This window comes from Anguilla rostrata, chromosome 2 (genome assembly GCF_018555375.3).
Source record: "Anguilla rostrata isolate EN2019 chromosome 2, ASM1855537v3, whole genome shotgun sequence".
NCBI lineage: Eukaryota > Metazoa > Chordata > Actinopteri > Anguilliformes > Anguillidae > Anguilla > Anguilla rostrata.
In genome coordinates this window covers 8,967,560-8,995,255 of record NC_057934.1, presented here as the reverse complement: position 1 = coordinate 8,995,255, position 27,696 = coordinate 8,967,560, and the positions used below count along the sequence as shown (strand labels likewise).

Sequence of the window (27,696 nt, the reverse complement as noted above, 5' to 3'; positions counted from 1 at the left end):
AAAAACATGTATTTTGTGAAATATGAGTGGGCTAAAAAAAATAAAAAACGGACCAATAAAAAGGTGAGGTAAGTAGGCTTTATCTCAGAGGTTGTAAATTGCACTCCCAGAGGAGGTACTGCATTCATTTAGCCATCCATTATCTATATCGCAGGCAAAGGTCGCGTTGGAACTGGACGCAGTGGGCGAGAGGCAGCAATACGCCCTGGACTAATCGCCAATTCATCGCAGGGCCCGCTCACCATTCAATCACACTGGGTCTATCGGGACTATGATTAAATGGTGCTCAAGTCGAATTGTTGGCAACCATACAACTAGTAAAAAGCGCAATATAGACAGGCTACTAAAAACATTAAGCTAACGCTTACAGCTCCAGCAGCAACTTGAAAACGAACTCACTTAAGTCCAGTGATTTCTCTAGCTACATTGATTCAAAGTTTAGCTTTGTGTTTTAGATAGGGGAAGTGCACCATCTCATGCCCCTTACGCTGTATAAACATAAAACAAATATTCCCCATGCATACCTAAGAAAGCACGACACAAGAGATCCATTGTTTTTTTTTTCCACTTTAACACTTTAATCCAACATTCCTCAATGTGAAGAGACCAAACAAAATGATGTCACTCAAACCATAAGGTCACCTGGCCAGTGTCTAAGATTTCCACAAATACAGTATTTACAACCAGCCATTTTACATCAGGATTAGAGACCTAATTTGTTAGCTTGCTGGATTCAAAACAGAAATTCCAACCATAACCATGGTGCCAATTTACCCTAAACACTGACCAAACATCAACTGCTCTGGATACAAACAAACACGCAGACACGTGCATGCGCTCTCTCTCTCGCTCTCTCTCTCTCCCTCTCTCACACACAAGCACACCATTAGCCTTTCCTTTCCTTAAAGATATTCAATTATTAATAGATCGTGTAACTGTAGTACACTTTGAGAGTTTAACATAGAATACACAGCTCTACTGGAGGGGTGATTTTTAACATTTCAATAATTCTGCTTTAATCTTGTTAATGAGCATGGGTCCCCACTTGTTCAGACTTTCAGCCGTAGCTTACAACTACAGGCCTGGGGGTGACGTGGTTCTGTTCAGGGTCAGTGCTGTCAATGGGCTGATGTGGTTCTGTTTAGGGTCTGAACTGGCACTGGGCTGATATGGGGTCAGAGCTGTCGCTGGGCTGATGTGGTTCTGTTTAAGGTTCATAGCTGGGCTCGGGTGCATTTGGTTCTGTTTCGGGCCAGCGGGGGTTGTGGCTCTACAGGAGAGTGGGGGGCGCTCTTCACCAGACCGTCCTCTTGACGTTGGCCCAGACGGAGCGCTTCATGCCCTGGGCGGCCCGCACCTCGCCCCAGTCCAGCTTGGTGTCGGGGATCTCGTCCTCGGGCTCGGGGGTTTTGCGGACAGCGCTCGAGGGGGAGGCCACCACCAGGGGGAGGGGCCCCCGCTCCGACTGGAACTCCACGACGTGCAGCTTCTGCTTCTCCGCCAGGTCGCTGTGCGTCTCCTGCAGGTGGAGAAAGACGCTCCACTTCACCACCCATCGGTCCCTGTCTCAATACATTAATGGTAATAACAACAACAACAACTCACCTGATTGGCCAGCCCCTGGAACAGCGCTCTGGTAATGTTGAGCAGGTTGGTGGAGCCAGACACTTTGGCATACATGTCCTCGATGCCAATCAGTTTGCAGATGGTGATGATGGCCCGGTGGCAGTGCAGGCCGTAGCCTGAAATGGAGAACACACCAAGCCCAGTGAAAACTGGGATCTCTGCAGGATGCTACCTCTCCAATGATCTCTAAGAACCCAGTCAGTCTGGAACCAGACTCCTCGTTAGTTAATCTGGAACAAGACTCCTTAATGGTTCATCTGAAACCAGAATCCTCATTGGTCTTTTACCTTTATTTTGTTTCTTCATTCGCAGGGTTGTCCTCTTAAAGGTTGAGTTGATATCATGGTAAACTAAGAACAAAAAAAAAGAAAGAAAATAAACAATGACAATCAGGAGATGCTCAATAAGATCCCCAAAGTAACAGGATAGAGGACTCAAGCTTGCCTTCATTTCCATTCACCTGCAGCCAGATTTTGGAAATGCATGATGCAAATCTTTGCCTTTGGAGTAGACACTTTTATTGAGGGGGGGAGAGATCAGTGTTTGTGCTTGTTTCATACAGATAGCTATACACCATTGTAAAATGGTCAGTGGATATTGCTTCAAAACATGTAAGTGGGTCAGAAAGACAAAGATTCTCTTTTGGATGTTAGCCCAAGCTTCAGCTCAAGCCAACGGCAGTACTTGGGAAAACAGGGCTTCTGGCACCGCACACTGCAGCCACCACCGCCGCTGCGCTAACGTTAGCAACAGCCACTGAGCTAGCCGTTAACTCTCGCTCGGATAATATCTACCAGCTCTCAACCTCCCAGCCAGCAAATGACAAGGTAAGAGTGGAGCTAAAGGTGAGGCAACCACACCCACCACTGCGGTGAAGAACCATGTCATGGCGGTTAGCCTGGCAAAGCAGAGCTTTAAACCGGAGTAACCACCACCGACTGCCCATCCCACAGACCGCCTTAAGCGAGGACTCCCACAGGAGCCCGCAGAAATCAAAATCCCTACGGGGCAAAAAACGCACTGGAAATCTGCCAAGGGAACTCGTGGCTCAAAAACGCTAAGTCACTTCCGAGTTACAGGACTACAAACCCTAACACCCTATTGGGCAATATGCTGTTAGTATCGCTAATGGATGATTCTCATTGGCCCAGCTGTGAAGTGGGCGGAGCTTATGACAGACTACATTTCAAAGCAAGATATCCCAGTTGATACCGTCATGTTTTGCTGGCATTCTCTTAAGGAAATGTGAGGTACTTTTTATGATTCTGACTTCCGTGCTACAATGACATGTTTACATCAGTAATATCGCCTATTTGCGCTACACCCTTACATTACTGGGATATGATGGGTAACTGGAAACCTTAAAAATTATGATTTTTACTGAATATTTATTTTATTGAACAGGGATTTTTGATTGCACTCTGGACAATTTGGAGATAAGCGTTCCTTCTCCTTTACCATGAATGGCAATCGAAGCATTAAGTTTACTAAAAGCTCAAACCAGAATGACAAGAACATTAGGGCTTGTTCAACAGTAAACTGCTAACCACTCAGAGAGCGCCTCCTGGTGCCAAAAGATGTAAACTACTTTGATCAAGATAATGCACACAAATCGCAGTCTCCTTCCACTTACTGGTGTGGCTGTTGTATCTTTCAATGAAGTACAGGTAGTGCACAGCCCTGTTCTTCGCCTGAAAAAAACAAAAAAAAAAAAAAAAAAAAAAACATCTAAAGTTAATATTTGCATGCACTTCAGAAACAGGAGATAATAGATGTGCAGAAATTAGAAATTCACTTTACTTTTCTCAAGGCTGTTGTCCGATCTGCGGCTTTTCCCACAGCGAAACCTGTGGAAGAAATGGTAAATATTTCAGCCATAATATAAACATTTCCATGTGTTTGTGCAAGTCCCTTATATAAATTGGGCGTTTCAAACTCTGGTCCTGGAGAGCCGCAGGGCCTGCAGGTTTAACTCCAGTCCTGGAGGGCGCAGTGCCTGCAGGTTTAACTCTAGTCCTGGAGGGCCGCAGTGTCTGCAGGTTTAACTCCAGTCCTGGAGGGCCGCAGTGTCTGCAGGTTTAACTCCAGTCCTGGAGGGCTGCAGTGTCTGCAGGTTTAACTCCAGTCCTGGAGGGCTGCAGTGTCTAAAAATTAAGCCCTTGAGTGCTCAAAAATCTTTTGGCCTTCCACGACTATTGACTGACACACCGATCTTAAACGTGCTGGTGCAGCACAGATTAATAATCTTTATTCAGTCAAACTTCACAATACATTTACCGCACCTCTGATATCAAATGCTGCCAAGCCATGTTGTTGCAACAACCAACAAAAAAAAAAAATATAAAAACTAAAAAGCACTCAAGACTGTTGTTTTTTTAAAACCTTTTCTCAATGTGAGAAAATCCTAGCATGTGTGCGCAAAGCAGTGATGCCTTTTTTTTCAAAACTGAGAATAATCTCTCGAGTGCACAGCTCAACCAAAATGACAAATACGAAATTGATGACATTAATCTTTTTCTTTTAAAACTCATAAATAATTTTCATAATAACAGAGGGGAAATCCAGAAGGTGCTCATTTTGGGGCTGCAACCAGGGGGCAGTATTTCTCAGGTACTGTTTATGAAATATGCATTTGCAGTTAATCAGCCAAATTGAACAGGGCGGAGGGGGGAAAACACTTCTGCATCCAACAGGAATATTCCAATTTATTTTTAAACAAGGTGCACATTTCAAAGTCTTTGAGAAGCATCTAAACAAAAGTTCACCCCTGTGCCACCCTAAGCTGGGATGGTGGTTGCCAAGATATGGGAGTATTTCTCACACACACACACAGCTGAAATATGTGCAAGTGTTTCATATGCAATACTGGGTCGCTCACCTTTTTTTTTTTGGCAGGGATTATATCTGCCATCTTGAGCATTTTGCCAGTAGTTTATCCCAGATAAATTAATTTACTGACAACACATTTTGGTGAACACTTCCCCCGTTCCATGGTCCATTGTCACCTACCTGCGGCCCCGTTGCCGTTTCCCACGGCAACCAGGCAGCTAACCACCCTCTTTCGACCTTCTTTGGCTGTCATGTTGAAGACATTCTTCACCTAGAGGAAGCAAGCAAGAAACATAGGGTGAAAGGTGTATAAACGCAATTCATTATTATTATTATTATTATTATTATTATTAATAATGCACCTCAACTGCACCCCAACTCTGCTGCTTTTGAAATTATTTCATAACAAAAGCAATCCTCCTTCTGGCCTGCAGGTGGCAGTCATGTCTCAGCCTTCTCACAGATCAGACCAAGACTTTAATCACTCATCAGGTGGAACGGTGTAAAAACCAGCTCAGTCAGCTCTAGTTGTGTGTCAGAAATCAAAACTCGAAGCTAGAACAAGGGTGTTCTGATCACGACCACACAAACCGCTTTAAAATAACACCACAAAGTGCTGTCTTCAGTGTGGCAAGAGCCTTGATAAGTATAAACTCACACACGATTTATTTTAGTCTCGGACCTCTTGACAACGCAATGTCTGAGGTGTCGCGACAAGTTTGCTTGGTAGCTGTTAGCACGATAGCTCGTTGCTAACGATGACCAGAACAACAGAGTGACCTTAAGGGACATCATCGAAAACCGTGCAAGAGCTCAACAGCACCACCTGAGTCTAGGACACTTAGCACAGCGGCTGCCTGTTATGGGCAGATAACAACAACAACTGTCTGCTGTTAGTAGGGGCGGCCATAGTTGAGCATTTCAGTGGCAACATTTTATTTGTACGACCACCACAAATTACAGGTTATTTTTATAACAACATTTCATTTCTAACACGCATCCTTTTCAATATGTGACACCAGGAACACCTCCTCCTAGATGTAATTCACTGCTCTCTCTTCTTAATTGAAAGTTATGGCCTTTTCTTCCCAGATGGTAACTGAAGCATATTTTTCACAACTACAGCCAGCTTTGCTAAGTAACATTCGTATGTATACACATCTGCATAAAGGCTCACACACAAGATCTGCCTCTGATTTAATCACAGTTCATCTACAGCTAAATTTAAACTGAGAAAAGGCTAAAATGGCAGCAACAACACAATATGAAAATGAAATAAAATGTGCAGGGGATGGGGGGGGGGGGGAGGGGTGAGGGTCTGCTCCCCACGTCACGGCTGTAGTTACAGAATTTGACCTCTTCCAGAATTTGACCTCTTCCTTCACCTGAAGGAATTCACACGTTCAACTCCCAAACTCTACTATTCAAGGTTCCTGGGTCAATACTCACTCTCGTTAGCTTTTAGGCTGTGAAAAACGACACAGAAAGACTGGGCCTTATTGATCCAGGAAAGTATGGCTACAAGAATATATAAATATAGGCAATAAGCTTTTTCTGTAGCACGGTGGCTCAATATCAACCCTGGAGGGCTGTAATCCAGCGGATTACAATTTTTTCTTTTTTTTTTTTAGATCTCTCTTCAAACAGAGCCGAGAGAGGAGAATATTGATTCGCGGAGGACTGCGATCAGCCAAATCGAGTCTTTTGAGCGCCACACTGGACCATGAGCAAACAGTCCTGGCAGCTTTCCGGAGAAGCGGAGCTTGTATGATCTGCTCCAGGTGATGTTTCCAGAGTAAAACACATTCTAAAAGTAAACGCCATGTTTTGAAACAGGGAAATGTATTTGAAGCAGTTATGAAGATTTGCCAAGCCTCACTTGTCAGGCGTGTAACCGTAGGGTACTATGAGCCTGGTCAGGCTGCTCACAACCTTATTGGTACAAAGAGCCTGACCAGGCTGCTCATAACCTTATGGTACTATGAACCTGACCAGGCTGCTCATAACCTTATGGTACTAAGAGCCTGACCAAGCTGCTCATAACCTTATGGTACTATGAGCCTGAACAAGCTGCTCATAACTTTATTGGTACTAAGAGCCTGACCAGGCTGCTCATAACCTTACGGTACTATGAGCCTGACCAGGCTGCTCATAACCTTATGGTACTATGAGCCTGACCAGGCTGCTCATAACCTTATGGTACTATGAGCCTGACCAGGCTGCTCATAACCTTACGGTACTATGTGTCTGACCAGGCTGCTCATAACCTTATGGTACTATGAGCCTGACCAGGCTGCTCATAACCTTACAGTACTATGAGCCTGACCAGGCTGCTCATAACCTTACAGTACTATGAGCCTGACCAGGCTGCTCATAACCTTACAGTACTACGAGCTTGACCTGGTTGATGCTATGGTTGCGCTGGTTGAGAGATAACTCAGAAAAACCTCCAGGGGCCGAGCTTTTAAACACACCACTCAAACGGTTTTCAGAGGCCTTAGAGAGAGGGAGAAATTATCTGGAGTTGAGACCACGTGGAGCCTAGATGGGCTGAATGGCTTGTTCTCAATCATCAAGCACTCTTGAGCGAGCAGAGATAACCATTTCGCTGGAGACGCTGCACTTCCACAGACTGAATGATTGCGACGGCGTACATTAAACAGAAAAGAAGAAAGACTATTTATTTTCACTAATAAAAAAAGGCTGACACTACGTGACAAATATGTAGACGCTCACGGAAAGCTTTTGTGCGGAACGGAAAAATTAAACTATCGACGCGGTGCAGCCGGGATGCCCCTCGCCCATCAATCTAAACGTTGGGAGAGAATGTCAGACGAGGCCTTTCTGTCTGCACCACCATTTACCATCCACACTATCGCCATTTTCCATTCGGTCACATTTTGTCCTTTACTTGTACTATGACTGAAACAAGTCCACAAAACACACATTAAGCAACACAAATGTTGCACCTTTTCAGGTTGGCGGGTTCGTTTTATCACCTAAAATAGTGTTTCGTGAAGAAAATTTTTTTTTTTTTTTTTTTGCCTCTGTTAACCAGCCAAAATTCATATGAGTCCAGCAGGGACCATGTGCCCTCTAGTACAGTATCAGGTGATAGTGTAGTGTAGTGGGTAGGGAACTGGTCTTGTAACTCCAGGGTTGCAGGCTTTATTTCCAGGCACAGCTGTTGTACCCTTGAGCAAGACATTAAACTTGAACTGCTCCAGTAAATATCCAGCTGCGTAAATGGATGGTATGCAGAATAATGTACGGTGTGCAAAACCGCTCTGAATGGGAGAGCATCTGCTAAATTTGAAAGCATCAGAGTTGATCTTACGCTGAACGTTTTACACAACAACCTGGCAGTCGCTAGACCATGAAGCAAAAACACAATTTGAAAACGAGTTACTTGAGATAAGAGCCCAGAATGTAAGGTACAGATGGGCATGGACTCACACATGCATCGTAGCCGCCATGCAGAGAGTTAGGGTGGATAAAAACCCTTCAGCAATGCATATATTATGAACATCACTTCTAAAATAACAAGTGCAGAATTGAGCTCTTGTACTCAGGTTTTTCTTGAGCTCATTCAGTATCATCTCCACAGTGATTGGGTGTAAAGCAGTGTGAAGGTACCACTTGGGTTTTTTTTTTTTTTTCTCCACGAGAGGATTTTAGAAAAAAAAAAGGCCCAGGGAACCAAAAAACAAAATAGGCCAAAAAAGATCTTGCAGAATGCAAATAGCACAGTGCTGTCAACGTCCTTGAGCCTAAACAATACCCACGCGAAACGGAACCCTGGGAGTTTCAGCACCCGGCAAGTTAAAATCAGACCCCGAAGTGGAGTGCCATTTCCTGTCTTCAACGAGCTGTCGCACTGTCACCAACACCATGAGCCTGTACAGGAAGCCCTGACAGCATCTTCGTTGCTAGGCAACCGCACAGCCTCCTCCCCCCACTGCTATTAAGACCTGGAATGGTGGGGGGGGGGGAAGGCTACATCAATAGTTCTCTTAAGCTACACAAAGTAGCACAGGGAGAATGCAATAAAGAGGACTGTAATTATTTGAGATGAAAGGACTTCCATTGACTGGAACAGCAATCAGGGCCGCACACATACATTCATTACCTGCCTGTCCTCCCTGATGTTCTGGGGGGGGGGGGGGTTAGAGCAGTATCGATCAAGTGCGCAGATTATAGGGGGGAGGGGGTAGTCAGTGCACTCCAGAATCTGGATACATTGTCACACATTGTTTCTCCCAGCATCTGGCAATAGGCTATTGTTAAAATGCGTAGACTTATACAAGTGACGCTGTAGGCTACGTTAAGGTTGACAGTGAATTCATGGAAAGCACTAAGAACAGAGGAAATGGAAAAAAATAAGGAAAGTCACAGAATCTGTGGCACCTGCGACTTCTGTGACAAACACCCAGCCTTACTGATAAATTTATCCCAGTCACATCAAGATATCCCCACGTTTATCATATAAAATTATTTTTGTCATCATCATACCATATTATTGGGAAGGGGGTGGGGGGGAATGGGTTTGGGAGACTGAAACACCCTTACAACCACAGGGAACGGTGCTGTGTTTATCAGTGCTTCAGTCCAAATTAGCGCATGTAATTACAAGCAGCCATTGCAGTAAATATGACAAAACCGCATGTGGTCTTAGTACACGCATAACACAGATTTCTTACATGATCACACAAGAACTGCTCAATGTCAGATTTTGTTTACATTCATTGTGAAATGTATTGCAGGCAGTTTCTTTTCCATTTGTACTCATTATGTACGTACAATATTTAATAATAGAAAGCAGGACAGCATTTGGGCAGGGCTGCGTTTCATGCTATAAGCGCTAGCTTCCATTCCGCCCTCAGATCAATGCACGCGCTCTGATAAATTATCCCTCTGAATGGAAATGCATTAAAACCAGGGACAGCCGCGGCGCGCGCCTTTATAATCAAAGGAAACGGCACATTTAACAGTACAGTACAATCATTGTGCATGTTTTTAAAGCGGAGAATGAAGATGGTGCTGATTAGCCTGGTGAACTGTGTGTGACACAAAGAACATCACATTTTTGTCATTCTTCAGATTGTGTCTTCAGATCAGCATACGTCTAAAAGAGCTGAAGCCATGTCCTACTTAATTAAAATGCCATGAGTTCCTGGATAAATCCTCCGATTTGACTGACAGCTCTCCAGCTACGGAAATGGAATCTAAAACTCAAAAGATGAAAATGCAACATTTTTCCTCCGTTTTTTTTGCCTCCCATCCACATAAAAACCACATTTTAGGACACCAAAAACTGAGCTTTTCAAAGACTCTCTCCAGAGTGGAGATCTTTTGGGGAAACGGCATTGTCAGTGTTTTCACATGGATGGATGAAAAATATTTTTGTGTAAACCATGTATAGTCTGAACCACATATCCTATAAACCACATCGGAAAAATGGCGTGAAGCATGTGCTTAATGTTCTGTGCATGTTCCGTCCTGGAATGCATTCTGTGTGGATGAATATTTACTTAAAAAAAAAAAAAATTGCCATTGCCATTGAGCTGTGCTTTATTTGTACACACGCACACACGCACTCACTCACTCATGCACGCACGCACGCACACACACTGGCAGTCACTTATATTACCCAGGTGACACCCAATTAGCTAATTACTTATCTTGGATGCCAATGCGAGCAATGCCACGGTAAATCACAGGTTTACAGGGAGAGGGAAAAGCCTACTAAAACTGCTTCAAGGACTTTTGCGCCACAACTTCGGACGGGAAGGTCCTTGGCTAAATGCCAGCGATTTTTACATAATCCAGTGCAGCAGGAGATTTTCTTCAGCTCGATCCGCAGAGCACCAGAAATGAATCCGCAATCAGAGGGGTTTTTGAAATATGGCACGCCATATGATTTTGAGCTCAAAGTTCAGCCAGACGTAGCTCAGCTGGGGCATTAGCTCCTGAGCGGACACGGGGCCAGGAAAAACTGAGCAGACCCCCAGCCGGAACAAAAACCTTTCCCACAATGCTCGGCGCTCTGCATGTTCGTGTCACTTAGGTCTGCGAAAGAAGGAGGCGCAGAGATATGTAGATAAAAAAAGGAGGAGCGATGGAGGTGTAACGATCGGGCAGGTCAGCCAAAGGTGATCTGTGGCATTCACAGAAAGCCAGACGTTGCTTTAATGCCAAATGCAATAACTGCACATTCACCACCAGATATCGTCTGCACTTTTGCTAACTGAGAACCAAAATCGAACACAACGTATAAAGTCGCTACATCAAAGCCCTGAGATCAAGCGATGTTCTACCTGGACTGAAAAAAAGCACTGTTTATAAACAACGCTAAAGGTCATAAAGTTCTGTTTAAGCACCAAATACCAAGCAGCAGTTAGTCGTATACGCATTCAACTATTTATTAATCAGAAACAAGAGCCAAAACTTTTAAGAGACTTTTTGGAGTGCTTGTCCAAAAATGGCACTTTCCATTTTTTAAGCATTGCCATCCCCACAGTCCTTTTAAAGACCCTCCTGACCCCTCAGTTTTAGGAAAGCTGGCATCATCGCTTCAGCTACTGCAAGTCTGGCTGTGTTCTGGGCGGGAGAGATAAAAAGACTCTGGTTTGTCAGCGGCTCTCTGTTCTGGCGCTAGTGGGAGGCTGGAGCCGATGAAACAAAAAAAAAACATTTTTTTTAACTAAAATAAAATGTCCAAGTGTTTGGTCGTTTTTTGGCTGGAATGCAACAGGGGGGGCCAGCCCAATAAACGCGAATGTGTCTGTGACTGAGTGACTGAGTGAGTGATGAAGTTACACCGCGCATGTCTGTGACTGAGTGACTGACTGATGAAGTTACGCCATTGGTCGGCTGGTTCTGTCCAGCCATATACTAGGTTTTGACCTGGTCTTGTTTTTCATCCACTGGACATAGTGGCTGGTTTAACTAAAAGTTAGTTTCAGACCCTGATGTATGCAAGGTCCTTTATGTTTCATATGTGACTGTATGCTAGCAGGTTCCTGTACTATATGTTTCAGATGTGACTGTCAGCAAGTTTCTGTATACTTCACATGTGACTGTACACGATTAAGTTCCTGTATGTTGCATAAGTGTCTGCATTCAAGTAAGTTCCTGTAAGTTTCATACAGTATGTGACCATGTGAGTAAGTTCCTGACATATCTGACTGTAATGAGAGTAAGTTCATGTATGTTTCATATCTGACTTTAATGCCAGTAAGTTCCTGAAGCAACAGCAGCAGCAGCAGCTCAATGCGAGACTCTGGTAGTGAGACCGGTCTTCTACTTAAAGCCCTTTGCGTAGCCTTGGGTAGATGAGCCAAAGAGCAGCCCGATACGCTCCTGATCTCATTGCTTTTGAACCCTAAGCTACAAGCATTAGCGGCTCCTCAAACGTCCATGGCGGGTCACGGTGTCCCAGAAGGAACAAACAGCCCTGGCCCCTTACGGAAAACCCTGCCCCTGTTTCCCAGGAAACCACAGGCCTGGAAAGACACCAACAGTCTCCTGTTTAAAACCCTGGGACCAGCGATGTCATCTGGCCTCTCCCGACGCTGGGGAATCTTACCTCTATCGCACGAGAATCAAAGTCTTCATAGGTTTCTGTAGAAAAAGAAAAGCAAAAAAACAAAAAAAGCATCATCAATAGCAATACCAAGGTGCAACCTAAGCTCACGAATGCCAGTTACTGTTCTTGTGCCCTTTTTTTGAAATGTTTACTGCGGTCTATTGTACAGTTAAACCAGCATTGGAGCATTGAGCTAATTAGCTAATGGAGGTTATAACCGGTGGAAGCAAGGTGCTCGATTCACACTACCCTGCCAGGAATGGAACACAAAGTAAACAAGCTGGAAATGTATTAATATTCCTATCACCACCTTCCTATTTCAAAAGCTAATTGAAGTAGCAGGCTGTAGATGACCACGTTCATTAAAAGAATGACTCTCTCACTGGTACACAGGAGGAGTGAGTTTTTAGATCAGCCCATTTCAAACACCCAACGCACAAATCAAGGTGATGCAAACTTTGGTAATCAAACAAATCTAACTTTCAGGGCTAGCAGGGGAGTTAATAAGCTGAAACACCTTTCAACCCGGTGGGAGATGACGCAACCCTGTGGTGAAGATTAAATTGCTCAGGTTAAATTGAGAATGCCAGTGATGCACACCTTAAAGTGGACCAACTGGATCTGCCCGTCAAAGCTGAACTAGCCAACTAAATAAACTGGTGATTTAAATGCATTCTACAAGCATACTGAAAGCATATATGGTTTAACTCTAGGCTACTAACAAAATTCACATTAATTGATTAATTGACAAATAATGGTATAAAATACAGCACTTAAAATACAAAAAACCGAGGCAGTAAGTTCAGTCAGTATGTATATATTGCATTTATGTATATAAACATACATAGCAATCTCAGAAACACAATTTACACATGGTACTTCCACTACCTCAGCGATAAATTATTCTTTGCCCACTGCTGCAATCTGCATTTACTGATTTACCACTAGGGGCAGTGGATTCCCTTTAGGTTACTGCAATGCTTCCTCAGTTTATAGACATTACTGCAAAACTATGACCTATGAGTTTGAGACTGATTACCAGGGGGTGGTGGTGTTGTTGGGGTGGGGGGGGAGTCGGTGTGGTTGTTTGATTTATGTGGCGATTTTTGGCAGGTTCCTATCCTAAGGGGGGAGTGGGGGGAGGGTGATTCTTTGGTTTGATCGTGATTTACAGCATCCTATCTTAAGGATGTGGAAACAGCCAGGGGAGATCAGGAACCGCTGTTTAAATTTTGCTGCCAATCCACAGCTGTCTAGCTATGCATCATGGAGACAGCCCAAGGTGGAGCTTTAAGGCTGGACTGCAACTGCACCAGATTTGCCATTGCGAAAAAAAGATGCTACGTGTCACCGAGGGTTTGCAAATATTCAAGTCTCCAAGCTGGCTTTCATGTGCCGTGGGGGCGAATTAAAACTACAGTGCAAAGTATGAATGAACTTTAGTGCGGTTGCTTCAGCAGTTGTTCAGCTGTTACTAGATTAAACTGGCCTAATGGGGTTTTGTAGACTATCAAAAAGTGTCAGCAAATGGGCCTTTTAATAACCACCTCCAAACATCCAGAAAAAAGCACCCAAATTAAGTGTTGAGTATCTCAGCCATTGGCTGGTGTAGAGAAATGGCAGATCACTCAAAACAGAGCTTTATACAAGCAATGTCTGGCTCTGAGCCATGGTAAATATTGTAAAGTTGGAATGGCATGACTAGCTTAAAAGTTGTACTGTGCAAAAATTCAGGCAGAAAGAAAATAATATTAAGAAGTCTGCAGAAGGCAAAATTCTCAACAGTTGCAATGACGTGAAAACATCTTTAAAATCATATCACCCATTGGCCCAGCACAGAGAGACACACTCCAAAACACGCCACACTCATTAAATAGCTCTGTGGTGCATCTCTGAGATCGAAGCTGTGCTGGTAGATTTGAAGGCCTGAAAATGCGAGCCGTCTATGGACAGAAATAACAAGAGGCCAGACTGATGAACATTCTGGAGGATTCTGGTGTGTTTCCCTAGGACTGGTGGAGGCAACTCTGGTCCTCATTTGGGGAAGCCCTGCCTCAAAGACGCGGTGTTTTGACTTTTCGCCAGTTTGCTAGAATGTTCTACAATCCACTGCGCTGTAGAATAGACGGCCGTAAAACATCAAAAGGTATTTTGCGGATATCTGAATGTTTTTACGCGAAAGGTTAGTCAGCTTCTCTGCTTAGACTCGAACCCAGCATCCGAGCGAACATATAAACACGTTTGCTTATGGCATGTTTGTTCACGGACCCCCGCCGTCAAAGTCAATTTAAGTTGGCTTCTCTGGCCATCTCCCGGCTCCATCTGTCGCCACGTGACATTTGCCCTCTGAAAACAAAGGCATCGATTCACTCTTTCCGGCAAGAATCTGGCTTTTTCGAAGGCGGGAGCCGAAGCCGCCAAGCCCAAGTTTCATGCTGTCAGAAAGATAAAGTTCACCGATTTGGAGTTATTGACTATATTGTTTATTTGGCGGTGGCGTGATCGGAGCGCGATATAAACTCGCAGCCTCTGTGTCCCCCGCCGCGTCAGCGCACTGGTCAGAGAGGCCCGCAGGCCCCCTAGTGGACGAGGTGATTCAAGCGGTTGAGCGCCAAGGATGGTGTAAAATCGAGTGTGAAACACAGGAAGGAACCAAACCTACACCCTGTGAATCTGTTCAGGCAGATTTTCAGGCACCTTTCTCTTGAAGGTCAGTGCTATTTAGGCAATTTTAACATTTTAATTTGCAACTGAGGGAGAAGATAATGGACGCAACATCTGTTGAGTCTGAATATTAAAACAGACGCCAGAAAACTGTTTCTTTTCCAAAGAATCTTGGTGAATCAAGGGCTCATGTCTGTCTTAAGCAGGAGTGGGGCTAAGGGGATATGACAGGGAAAAGGGGCGGAGCTCAAGGGGATAACAGGAAAAGGGTAGAGCTAAGAGAGTATAACAAGGGGGAGGGGCTAAAGGTGTATAATAGTAACAGTGAATAAGACCATGCAAGAGCATAGCGTTCAAAAACCAATCCACCAGCAGAAGGCGCTCTCACCTCCGTTAGGACCCGGGTCAGGGGGGCCCAGGCTGATGCCACCCCAGGAGTTTCCGGTCCACCCGCGCTCCCTCTTCACCTTCATCTTCCTCTTGCAGCTTCATCCTCCCTCTCTGTCATGTCGCGCCCCCTCTGCTGTCTGCGTCCGCTGGAGAACCTAGCACCGCCTCTGCAGCACGCACGTTCAGCCCGCCAAGGAAGCCGCCTGCCTAGAGGGGTGAGAGAGAGGGAGGGAGGGGGGGAGAGAGGGAGAGAGAGAGAGAGAGCAAGAGAGATATAGCACATATTTCTGATATTTTCATGGAGTTATGTCCAACTGCATCACGTAATAATCTATAAATATACCAACTTTAAACGTCGGCAGATGTGGTATAAATAATCCACGAATTGCCCTATAAAGATGACGGAGATGGGCCGTCTAAGACACTTCAGCGCAGGAAAACCCCTGGGGAGGGGAGAGCAGCACGGGGTTAGGGGGTCAGGTCACCTCTCAGCAGGAACATTAAAACATTACGACTCCCTGCAGTCCCTAGACCAGCCAGCGGCACTCTTTGCAAAGGGGCTGTTTCTGACCCCAGGCAGGGACCTGCAGCTCAGCCACAGGCCAAACAAACACTCACGGACCAAGTCAGGGACCTGCTGCGTACACACTGCCCAAAAAAAACCCCTCGTGGATGAAGCCAGGGACCTGCAGCTTAGCCACTGGCCCCAAACCAACACCATCTTCTCCCCACTCGGCCTCTTCCCTCCTTGCGTCTCACAGTTTGGAGCACCTCTTGTCTTCACCCAGTTGATGCGATTTGTCAGAAAATATGGTCAAATCGTAAAAAAGAGGGCAGGTTTATTCCTCTGAACTTCACTGCTTTCTTCAGTCACGCAGCAGAGCATGTCAGTGCTAGTTTTCAAGGCTGAACAAAAAAAAACAAAACAAGTACTTGCATAAAAACTGTTAAGCTCGCAGAGAGGAAACTCCCAATTAGGGAACGCTTGGCTCATCTGATTCCCAGGTGGGGCGCCTGGCACGGTTTTAAAGTCCGACGCCTTTTAATGTACTCCCTACAAAAGTGGCGGTTGGCCCCCTCGCTAGTTGAAGGCCTCCTGCTGCCAACGGCCTACAGATGAGCAGTTAGTAATTAAAAGTGAAGCCCGCATTATGAATGACATTAATAACCCCCAGATACTGGCAGGCAATCTCCATTTTTTTTTTTTTTTTTTTGGATAAAGGGCCACATGGGATCGCGTCGGCCAAATTAATACCAAACATTTCCCCTCCAAAAAAATAAATAAATAAATAAATAAAAAATAAAGCAGCTCGTTTTTTTTTTTCTCCTAAAGCAGAGACTTGTGCCTCTCGTTCATTAAAAATTGATGAAGGGAAAGAGGGATCGTTATGCATGAGTTTACGCAACGAAAATGAGACCTCAGACGACCTCTTAATCCTTACTTAAAAAATGTGTGACTACCTGTGACTCCAGGCTCAGGTCAAAAACAGTGATGTTCTATTCACCGTGTACCACATCGCGATCAGAAAACCAGCATTTTACAATAAATATGCAGTTTGTGTGCACCAGCATTTTATTTATAGGAGGTTAACTGTATGGAATAAAAGTTAAGGTTTGCGTAACTACACAGACGATTCAGATGCAAAACTACATAGCCTAAAGCCTGAATCTCAATGGCAACACTTTTAAAAACAGCAGTTATTAAAATCAATAAAGCCTTTGCACCTCTTAATTAATTTCCTCAATAAATACACTGTTGATTTCCAAGTACTGTTCACTGAACAATATATCTGTGCCAATTTGTAAAGCGGTTTACACTTTACTGAACATGAATTATGCACCATATTGAAGTCAAGTCAACTTTATTTTTTCATTTAAAAACAACTGTCATTGACCAACATGCTGTACAACTTCATTAAATAGAAACAGATGCAAGAAATAACAAAACATTTCACAAATACACCCTGATGAAGAGGATCTAAACTGGGTTTAAAGGCCAAGAAGAAAAAATGGCCTTTCAACGAGATTTATCAACAGAGTGGACAGACCTGATATAAAAAGATGAACTATTCCACAGCTTCGGAGCAGCAATAGCAAAGGCATGTATTTTGTTTTTGAGGCATTGTTGTGTATTGATTGAGCAACTTTCGTATTGACTGAGCAACTTGGCACGACAATCTCCTTCGGGATTAAAAAAAGTCTAATCTTATCTCATCTTATCAACTTTTAGCTTTAACCAAGCCTATGGGAATGTCAAAAGCATCTGGCCAGAAGATCTGAGTGACTTTGAAGAAGAAAAAAGGCACAGAAGGTCAGAGGTATAAAGAGGTGGCAACATGGGTTAGAGCTTTAAAAACAAATAATAAAACCCCAAAATCAACTTGAAACTAAATTGGGAGCCAGACCAGGATGGGTTGATGTCGAGTTGAAGTTTAAAGGAGTACCATGGTGGTTGAACGTGACACTTCCCAGTTGTCTTTAGGCAACAACAAAACAAATGTGCATAATTTTTTTATTCTTCAGTCATTTAAATGTACTTTAAAACGTATTTTTCTAAGCCTAAATTTCCCACTATAAAAATTCACCCGAACCGTCTGGGCGTGGTAATGAGAACTGTCAGTTAGCTATGATTGACAGACCGTACCCCGTTACCATAGCTACCCCCATGATACGCGCTCTTTGGGAGACTGAATTTTCACAAGCTAGCTAGCTTAGTAGTATATCAAGTATCGATAGATAGCTGAGGTAAGGATGTAGACTTATATCCAATTATAATTTTTGCTATCTAGCTAGCCAAGTTAAGATAAAAGCGCAACTATAACGTCCTCATAAAAGCAAACTAGCAAGCTAACGTTATCGATAACATTGCCTTATGAAAGCAAACCTCCTATCTAGCTAACGTTAGCTAGCTAGCTAAATGAATATAACCAGAAATAATCTAAAGGCACTCTAATTTAAGTGAACCTAACGTTAGTCAAATATTTGCATTGTCTTGCCTGTAAGCCAGCAGCGCAAACTATGGGTCTTGAGTTATCCATGGGTCCCCAAACGATTTGGAATTAGCTATCACAGCAATCTGACTGACATAAAAACTCACCTCGAATTTGCGAACACGCCATTGTTTTCATAAGTGTCTTCAACGTGTAAATCGACAGTAAACATCATTAGATTAGCGTTGTTTTTAGTAGGCAATCGAGTACTTTGAATGACACTGTATATGCTCCAATATGTAGTCCCTTCAGGAAATCGCGATCTTGTTATTGCAATAATTCATGCAAATTCAACCAAACTCCGCAATATAGGGACCAAATATGCTCCCACTGGATAAATGAACATCAGCTCGGAGGTAGCTATAAATTGCTGGTTGATTTTAAAAGTTAATTCGATTGAATGTAACATTATATAGAGTAGAACCTGGAAGGTAACAGACATGGAGATAAGTGACCTGCTTCAACTAATCAAGATAGCTGAATGGTGTCATTGAATCAAGTGTTAGTTCTGGATTGGAACAAAAACATTCTATGAGGGGGTATTCTAGGACTGCAGCTGAATACCACTTCAGTAATTGATTTAAATATTTTTATTACATCATAGCAAATTAATTAAACCACTTTCCCATGTCTGAATATTTTGCATTATTTGGTTGGAAAACCCCCAAATAAATGTTACAATACACTCTGGTTTGTTTGATAACTTTAATAAATAACATTCTATGTGTAATTTAATTATTGGTCATTTTAGCTAGCTAACTAGTTAATGTTAGTGCTATATAAACTAAAAATAAATCGAGTTGTTAAAAATAAAGCGAGCTATTGAGAGCTAGCTAGCTAAACTAACTACATTATATATCTAGCTAGCTGCGTTAGCTAGCTAGATATATAATGTGGATAAAGACAGTTAGCTAACGTTATCCAAACAGCCAGCTTTTTAAAAATCGTTGGTAATTTTAGCCATGTCGTTAGTTTATCTAGATAGCTAGCGTTTGATAAACGAACAATAAATCCGGCAACGTCAACTATGACAGTAAGTTAGTTTGCTTGCTAGCTAAGGTTAGCTAACTTATAAGGCATGGAGATCATGATAAAAACCTTCCAATATGTATGACAACTACAAGTATACTTAGAAAACGTATGTAACTATATATTGCAATGATAATGTAAATGGGTTGTTATACGTTATCATTGGTGAGACAGTAATCAATCATGCTCAAGATTAGAAAGTAGTGGGGTTGCTTACCGTGCTAGATAGATGGAATGGCGCAAAAACAGCAGGGCGGTGTGTCCTGTCAGATTTCTTTACGGGGCGTGGAAATGGGCGTGGTTACTGTATTCGTGACGTAGAAAAATGAGAACTTTCTAAACCGGCTGAAAATAGGACGATGAATTTAAAACGCATATTTCTCCAAAAATACAGAACGGACATATTTAATACTTTGCTCATTGTGTTTCTTCAATGCCTCTTGTGCAAATGGCACATAAAACCGAGAAAGTGTGAAAATCACCATGGTACTCCTTTAAGGCTGCTGTTGGGTTGGAGCTGTGGTTTTGGGGTGTGGTTGGGTTGGGGTTGAGTTGAGGTTTAAGGGTGCTGTTGGGTTGGAGCTGTGGTTCAGGGGTGTGGTTGGTTTGGGGTTGAGTTGAGGTTTAAGGTGTGGTTGGGTTGGGGTTGAGGTTTAGGGGTGTGATTGGGTTGGAGCTGTGGTTTCGGCGTGTGGCTGGGTTGATGTTGAGTTGAGGTGTGGTAGTGTTGGCAGGGGTTAGGGTTGAGTCGGTGGTCAGCATACCTTCCCCAAAGCGCTGGCCTCTGTTGAGGTCTTTCTTCACCTTCCTTTTCGTCCTTTTCCCTCTGCCTTTCCGAGCACCGGCACCGGTCTCAGCCAGAACGCCCCTCCACAGCTCGTCCGCTGTCACTGTGGTTACCAAAAAACACAGGATTAAACAGAATAAAGATTAGACAGATAGAGAGAAAGAAAGAGAGAAAGACAGGATACTGTTCAAAGTGGAAACACCTTGCTGGGGGTTGAACTTTGAATAGTCACCTTTTCTGACAGAGAATAAATTATTTCAGAAGTAGTGTGAATGTAGTTCTCTCTTTGTGAAAGGGTTCCAAGGGTTATTTTAATTAAACCAGGCAATGCTTATATATTTCTACTGACAGTACAGTGAACACTTGATTCCAAGTCTTAGCATTTTGCCCTGTTTGTTCAAATATACACACATGCAATACATGTATTGGGTCGAGCATTGCGCTGGAGATCCAGTGACACACTGTATTAACTATTTACATGTGACAGGCATTGTGAAATACATAATGGATACTGTAATGTTAAAAGGTAGGTGGAAAGTTCATTGTGATTTCACTTATTAAAGAGACTAAACCTCCAGTGATTTAGGCACTTTGAATTTGCTCAGTCTTTTCAGTCATGCAATCAGCTGTGTGTGTGTGTTTATGAACAGAATAAAAAAAAGGTTTTTGGGATTACACACACACGTGCGCTGCATGTGCCTATCTGTGTTTGTACTGATGCTACGCTACGCACAGGGTATTTACAAACAGGCCTTCATTAGACAGCTGAAAGATGTGGGTCCTCTCAAACTCTCTTTCAGGCTTGTCTAACCAGGCAAGCAAGCAAAGGAGAAAAGGTCCTATCAAGAAAACCTGCCAGACCTAGCATAGAGATCCACACGACCAAGTGCCTTTAGTTAACTCGAGTAATCGGTTTGTTTGGCCAGGATGCTGCCGTCTGGAGGAGCAGACAGGGGTCGGAGGCAATTACGTTTTCATTCAGCCGAGCAGGAGCACAATTACATAACGTAATGTGGCAACGGCTCCAATTAATTGAGGCCAATTTATGACGGCCCCTCGGCGATAAGGCAGCGTGAGCTTGGCTCAATGTCACTCCCAGCCCAAACCCGCCGTCCCCCCGGGGGGATCGCTGGCCCAGAAGCCACCTCAGACGTGACCCCATGGCCTGATGGGAAACAGATCCGAACTGCACTGAATCCCGCACGTTTACGGAAAGTTTTGCAGCTCTCAAAAAAGAAAAACCGAAGCTTAGAACATTTTTTATGTCTCAACTATGACTGTCGTCTTGGGGAGGCAAGATCATATTAACACAAGTGAGGTCCAAAATGGACACTAACAGCTGGGCTCTCAGCCACATGAGCCAGTGAAGAAGCAGCAATAGACCCAAATTAGGACCCCCACTCCACTGTGTAATGTACCCCAGCATCATTAATGCCACACGCTGCCAAATCACTTTTCATAAGAATTCATAAGAAAGCAATTAACAACTAAAGAGGAGCAATTAAGAGCAATTATCTACTGAGTGGCTTGGTTGGATGTTCCAATTATTCATCAGCCAAGACCACTGACCTGCTGTTTGCTTCTTGTAAAAGAATGTAGACGAGGTGCAGTTTCCTCAGGACTCTTGTCCTTGTTCCCTAGATAGACTAAGATTAATTACATTATTCAGTCCTAGTTACACAACAATTATGACTTTTAGGTAAATCGCTGGCCTTTTTTGCCAGAAAACAGCTTTAAGTGATGATATTCTGCATACTTGTTCAAACACTGAATAGAGAACTTTCGATGACAATTTGGAATCAGACAAAACAACTTTGCCAGCTAACGTTAGCACTGGCAGCATTTTAATAAAAATATGAAACAGACTTAACAATTTCATAAATAATACAGAAGAAAGCCTCTCTGCACTCAGGTTCCCAGCTGAGGTGAACACTCAGTTTTTTCCTCCATTAAGATGACGTCATTCCTTTTACGTATGTACCTGGGCCTTGTGTACCTTTCAGAAGACTGAACATATTTGCGTGCTTGGATGTGTGTGTCTGTGAGAGAGAAAGGTGTGTGTGTGTGTACACGAGAGGTGTGTGTGTCTGTGTACAGTATATATATTGTAGGTAGATTATCTGTGTAGGACAGCTCACGCCTGTTCTGTATCAGACACACTGCAAATATGCGGTGATTGACAGCTGGGAGTGAAGCAGGATACAGAGTCTCCTCCCCCTGCTGCGTGAACCCCAAACAGGACGGCTTTATTTCTCAGGCCCGCGTTAATTCCACCTTCCACCCCAAAAGAGCTGAACGCAGCTGAACACAGCTGGCCATTTCGGCTCCCCCCCCTCGCCCGTTTCATTTGCCGGGGGGGGGGCGGCGGGCCGTACATCACTAATTTCATTACGCGCCGTCTGCCACCGCAGGATTAATGCTCTAGAAAATCTAAATCAGCCACCCTCCCGTTCCCTTCTCCCCCCGCCAGCTCCTACCACTTCCTCTCTTTTTTTTCCTGGCAGGAAGCTACGGCTGCAGATGGCTTTAAGATGGAGCCGGTCTGTGCGCCATACATCACGGCACGGGCAGGGGGAAAGCCCTGGGAAGCCGCCGCCGCCGCCTCCACCGTTCTGATCGCCCGTGAAAAATGAAATTTACTCTCTGGTTCTTTCCGCCCCCATCGCGCTCACAGCAGTAGAGGAATCCCACTGAATCTCGCTTTTCAAAAACAACCTTTAAAATGAAAGGCATTGCTTCAGTTTATTATTGAATTATGTTTATATATGTTTTTGTGTAAAACTTGGTTTCGAATCATGAAATATTAAACCTGTCCAAAATGAGTAACCGTGACCTTTGGTCTGAGGAGGTTATTGCGAAAGTGAAAATTATTCTCATGGAACTATTCTTGTGTGTGTGTGTGTGTGTGTGTGTGTGTGTGTGTGTGATGCAAGAGTCTGTATCCTGCTGCAAGTCTAAACTACATATTAATAAACACAAGTATTATTGCAGACAGATACATTTATTTCATGCTATTCTGTCCATGCAGGAACATGCAACGTATTCAGTACATAGATCCAACAATGTCGAACAGGAGGTTAATCAGTAATTGGCCGGTAGGATTTAACTACCACTGTTCAGATTCATTTACTCTATTTTTTACATTAGTGTTTTTGGTTTTATTCATATAGAAAATACTAATATAGAGAGGTAACTTAGTACAACCGTGTCCTTATGTAAATGGCAAGATTAAGCTAATTTTCCTTCACATTTCAGAAACACTTGCATTTCAATGTGAGCTCAGTTTAGATGCAGCACCGGTGCCTTTGTAAATGAAGTGTGATTTTTCTTCAGCAAAACATGACCTTTTAAATACACTTGCAAATGTTACTCTCATAATTGCCCATAAATCGTTCACCTACTGCAAATTGCACAACAGTACGGTGAAGGATAAACAATGAGAAGCTTATCGCGGTCTAGCAAAGAGAAACAGAGGCTTTGTTTGTATCACAATCGCAGTCTTCACACATCAAAACTGCTCATTTTTGTGTCGCTGAATCTGCAAATAAATTTGCTCAAAAAAAGTGGCAGGATGAAACTCTGGAACCACTCAGGCAGGGCTCTATGTTAAGATTTTTTCTAAGGACCACATACCTGTATGCTCCTAAGGTGAAAAATGTAGGAGCACACTAATGCATCGCATTTAGCAGACATACTCCTAAAATGGGAGTTGTAGTTCCCTGTGACGACTGACTCACATAAGCAGGGCGAACTGATCTATTAAAATATAAAACAGCATGGGATTCATTCACTCATTCACTTATAGCACTCATATGCTATCTATATAATCACAGATTATATACCAGATGCATGGCTCTATATTCTTCACCTTAAAAGCTTCCTACTCTTGTTGTTGGGAGCTGAAAGGTTGCAATTTGACGCATCTTATAAAAATTAAGGGGCATGGCCAAGTACGCAACCGCGGTGCAGGACATTCCGCATCATAATATAGCACCAGAAAATCCTTGCACAAATCAGAACCTCCTGTATTTAGGAAGGCAAGAGGAGGCGAGGAATGCAGGAGTGGAGTAGCTGGCGGTACTATAGAATCTGCAGTCGCACCAAGACTCCAGAGACACTGAGAACGACTGAGCGACCCGTCAGGCAGGTCCAGCTTACATTTGTTGAAGAAGCTGCCGTGTCGGACCTGCTGCGTTGGGAACAATGTCGTGGTCGCGGTCACGTTTGGGGTAAGGGCCCAGGAGGTCGCAAGGGGCCTGGACAGGTGAGAGAGATGGCGCCCCCCACCTGCCAGAACCAGGCCTGGACCTGAAAGAGAACCAAGCGAGAGTTACAGCAGATGTCATGCAGACAGTGAAGAGATTAACCCAAAAACTCATTTCAGGCTGAGGGAGAGCAGCACTAAACCTGTTCAACCCTTAGAAGAGTAGATTTTTTCTGGAATCCTTTTTAAAAATTCTAAGTCAGTGTTCTAGAACTCCACTGCTTTCAATTACCGTTAGTGACTGTGACATCAGCATCGGAATGTTCAGTGAAGAACCTCCTAATCACATAGTTGTGATCTCACACCTTTTAAGGGTTAAGGGATCTTGCTGCCACTGACTGCGCTGCCAGAGGTGGACGTGCAGCTGTGAGAGGCACATGGCAGAGGGTAATTATTCATTTACTGTCTGGTTTTAAATATCAGAGCTGCCGCCCCAAGCAGCTGCACTGTGTTGCCATCTCACAGAACCCATCTGACGCTCCGTGCTCTTTTCAAACGTCAGCAAAGGCCTGCAGCTTTTCTGTGAAGTGTTCTTTCAAACGTTTACCAATTCATTCATCATTTAAAAAAGGACTAAAGCCATTTAGATAAACCGATTAACAAATTATTTGGTTTCTTTAAAACAAAATTTTTAAAAAGGCACCATGTTTTATGATTCGGCTGGTTACGCTTCACAGGGTTTAAGCAGAGTGTTATAAAAGAACCACCATGGGGCGAGTTTTATTGAGCATAAAAATCTAAGTTCAGGGGTCGGTGCAGGAATTTTTGATCTGAGTCAAGCTAAAACAAGACAGCTGAAATACAGCGGTACCTTTAAATCTCAGGAAAAGCTGTTGCAAAAACCAGCTTATTTATCTATTTATTTTTTATTTCTTGGTCTTCGTAACCCTCAATGCCTGGAGCAAAAGTACATGTGGCATCAGGAGACTGCCGGGTCCAATCGAAATGTCAAAGGAAAGCCCTTTACAGAGGGATGCCTCATGGGTGCTGGTAATGAGAGTTCTGGAATCCTGCCTAGAGCCAAAATGGAAATCATAATCACCCACCCCTTTTTCCTTACACAGTCAAAGTGAATATTAGCATTGCAATGAAATATTCATCATGAACTGTTACCTTAGAGGTGAATGAAAATCCCAGGCAGTAGTTTATTTAAAATTTTTATTATATATTTTTTCAAATTTGGAATGGCCACTTATGCCTGGAGTCCATACAGCGCCACCTACACCCACACAAAGGGCAGCACAGCAGACAAGTGTGCACAAAACCCAGGCAAACAGCACTACAGCTGACGAGAGCGCACCACACACACAAAGATCACTACAGCTAGCAAGTGCACACTACACCCACACACACAAAGGGCACTACAGACTACGACTGCGCACTAATCCCACACAAAGGGCACTACAGTTAATGAATGCACACTGCACCCACACAAAGAGCACTACAGCTGACGAGTATTCACTACACCCAAGCATTCTGCCGTGGCTTCACTACACCTTAAAGCAATCCACCGTACTGTATGTACTGTAGGTTTTCACTCCAACCTTAACAAAGTAGGCTACACCTCTTTTAACAGCCAGAGATCTTCTTGACCTGTCATTTAGTCGAATCAGGTGTGCAAAATTTGGGTTTAAATGAAAACATACAGGGAGGTATATCTTCAGGAAAATGGGTTGGGTAGCCCTGTACTAAAGCAATACAGAAGAAAAAACAGCATGGCTGAGAAGAGAGCTGTCTCTCCTCCCAAAAGAAAATCAATTGTAAGCAAACTTAAGTGAGTGAAGAGAAACATGCAGATAAAAACCAACAAGAGTCCAACGACGTGACTCGCATAACGAAACGCACCCCTTTAATGTGCCATCAATGCACCAAACACATCCCATAGACCCTTCTAATGACCGATAAGGTTCACATAATGGTAGGAGTCATGCTTGAGAGAGACTGGATGATCTTTACGATAGCTACGGGTACAGGCAGATATTGTGGGCAGAATGAAAACAGGCACTGTTCTGATGATTTAAATATCTGTAAACTGTGGCACTGCTTGCAAAATCGTAACGCGACAAAACAAAGCAAACCTACAAATACATTTTGTTACTTCACAGAGAGAAGTTTGCATAGTAGTCATCACTGCTGTCTTTCGGTCATGCAAGATATTTGCGATTATATCACGGAGATGTTAAACTACAGTCCTAGAGGGTTGTAGTGTCTGCTGTTTTTGGCGTGTTCTCAGCACCAGTGGTTCATTTAAATCATTGATTGGCTAAGGAATCCACATACCTTGTTTGCAAGGCCTTAATGATCAGCTTATTGAAAGGAAACCACAAAAACCCGCAGACACTGCGGCCCCCTTGGCTTTCAGTTTGACACCCCCGGATGAGAGGAAAGAATACCTTTGGCTACGAAATCTCTAAACTTTTTCGAGACTGTGCTTGGAGGGATTAATGAAAACAACCATATTGTTAATATTGTTAACCATAACCATATATAGCTTACAACCATTTTCCGCTAAAGTACAAATAGCCCAGGGTACCGATTTTTTTTGACAGCATCACATTTTAATTGATGCAGGATTTTCCGATAGGTCAGCAAAGAACGATTGATGGCTATGACTATAAATCTGCGCTACCGATAAGACATTTCGACAAGGTAGGATAAATCGACAGAACATCAGCATACGGTTAAAGTAACACGATAATAATAATAATAATAATAATAATAATAATAATAATAATAATAACAACTGATGTGGAATGTCTGAGGAGGTTTACATGTTAGCACATCTGGTGCTTCGACGAAGTCCAGCTAGCCTACATATATAAAGTAAAACAGAAATTTAAGCCACCTCTGTTTAAATCACACAAAACAGTGTCAACTTCACACGATGTCTTATAAGTAGGACCACGTAGTTACAATTAGCCAGCAACCTAAATACCTAGGACATGTGCTAGCAAGCTAAGCAGCTTGCAGCAAAAACTGAATGCACAGTTGGACGATTTGAGGCGGGCCTGGAAAGTATCTTGTGCACGCATACATTTGATACATTGATTCGATCTATTATTTGGACCACAAGATTACGTATAGTACATTTAATTCACCTCTTAGAGTTATCCGGAGGACAGAAGACATCCATATGGGCGCCGCCATCTTCAATGTCGACCGAAGGACCCAATGTCAAATTAAGTACCCTACAAGCTGCCTGATCAAAAATAAATTTCGATTTTAAGTGTGTTTTCAAGATTATTATTACAGTTGAATTACTTTGACTTTAATAGTGTCTGATATGGTTTTAATAAAAACATAAATCTTTCGGATTCCACGAATTTTGTTTCAAGAATAGTCTTTGTGGGACGTCAATCTTTTTTTCATAACTGAATTGGGTGATGGCTTTGCTTGGCTTTAATTATCTTCTCTTGTCTTCGATCATAGCGTGGAGGGAGACTCTCTGGGATTTTATAGCAGAAGTTCAAATCGATTCACACCTGTAGGGGCTGTTATTCTGTTATTAGTTTAGCTGCAGTTCAGAGTT

The 27,696-nt window shown here is 43.3% G+C and overlaps 1 protein-coding gene across 1 annotated transcript; it reads right to left on the bottom strand.

Moving 5' to 3' along the window:
* Window positions 1-555: 555 nt before the first annotated feature.
* mrps5 (mitochondrial ribosomal protein S5) lies at window positions 556-27,696 on the bottom strand. The gene is made up of 11 exons (XM_064325175.1): window positions 27,266-27,696; window positions 24,062-24,211; window positions 19,751-20,006; window positions 15,096-15,193; window positions 12,044-12,078; window positions 4,636-4,726; window positions 3,427-3,473; window positions 3,260-3,317; window positions 1,914-1,976; window positions 1,606-1,742; window positions 556-1,519 (listed from the first exon to the last, which is right to left on the bottom strand). Exons 1-11 carry the CDS (start codon window positions 27,312-27,314, stop codon window positions 1,295-1,297), a joined length of 1,209 nt encoding a protein of 402 aa, XP_064181245.1. The 5' UTR covers window positions 27,315-27,696; the 3' UTR covers window positions 556-1,294.

Coding starts and splice junctions, on each gene's coding strand:
- mrps5 (XM_064325175.1), bottom strand. CDS start 27,314: ATGGCGGCGCCCATATGGATGTCTTCTGTCCTCCGGATAACTCTAAGA. Junction 12,079..15,095: donor TGACCCGGGTCCTAACGGAG/GTGAGAGCGCCT, acceptor CTTTTTCTACAG/AAACCTATGAAGACTTTGAT. Junction 1,977..3,259: donor AAGATACAACAGCCACACCA/GTAAGTGGAAGG, acceptor TTTTGTTCTTAG/TTTACCATGATATCAACTCA.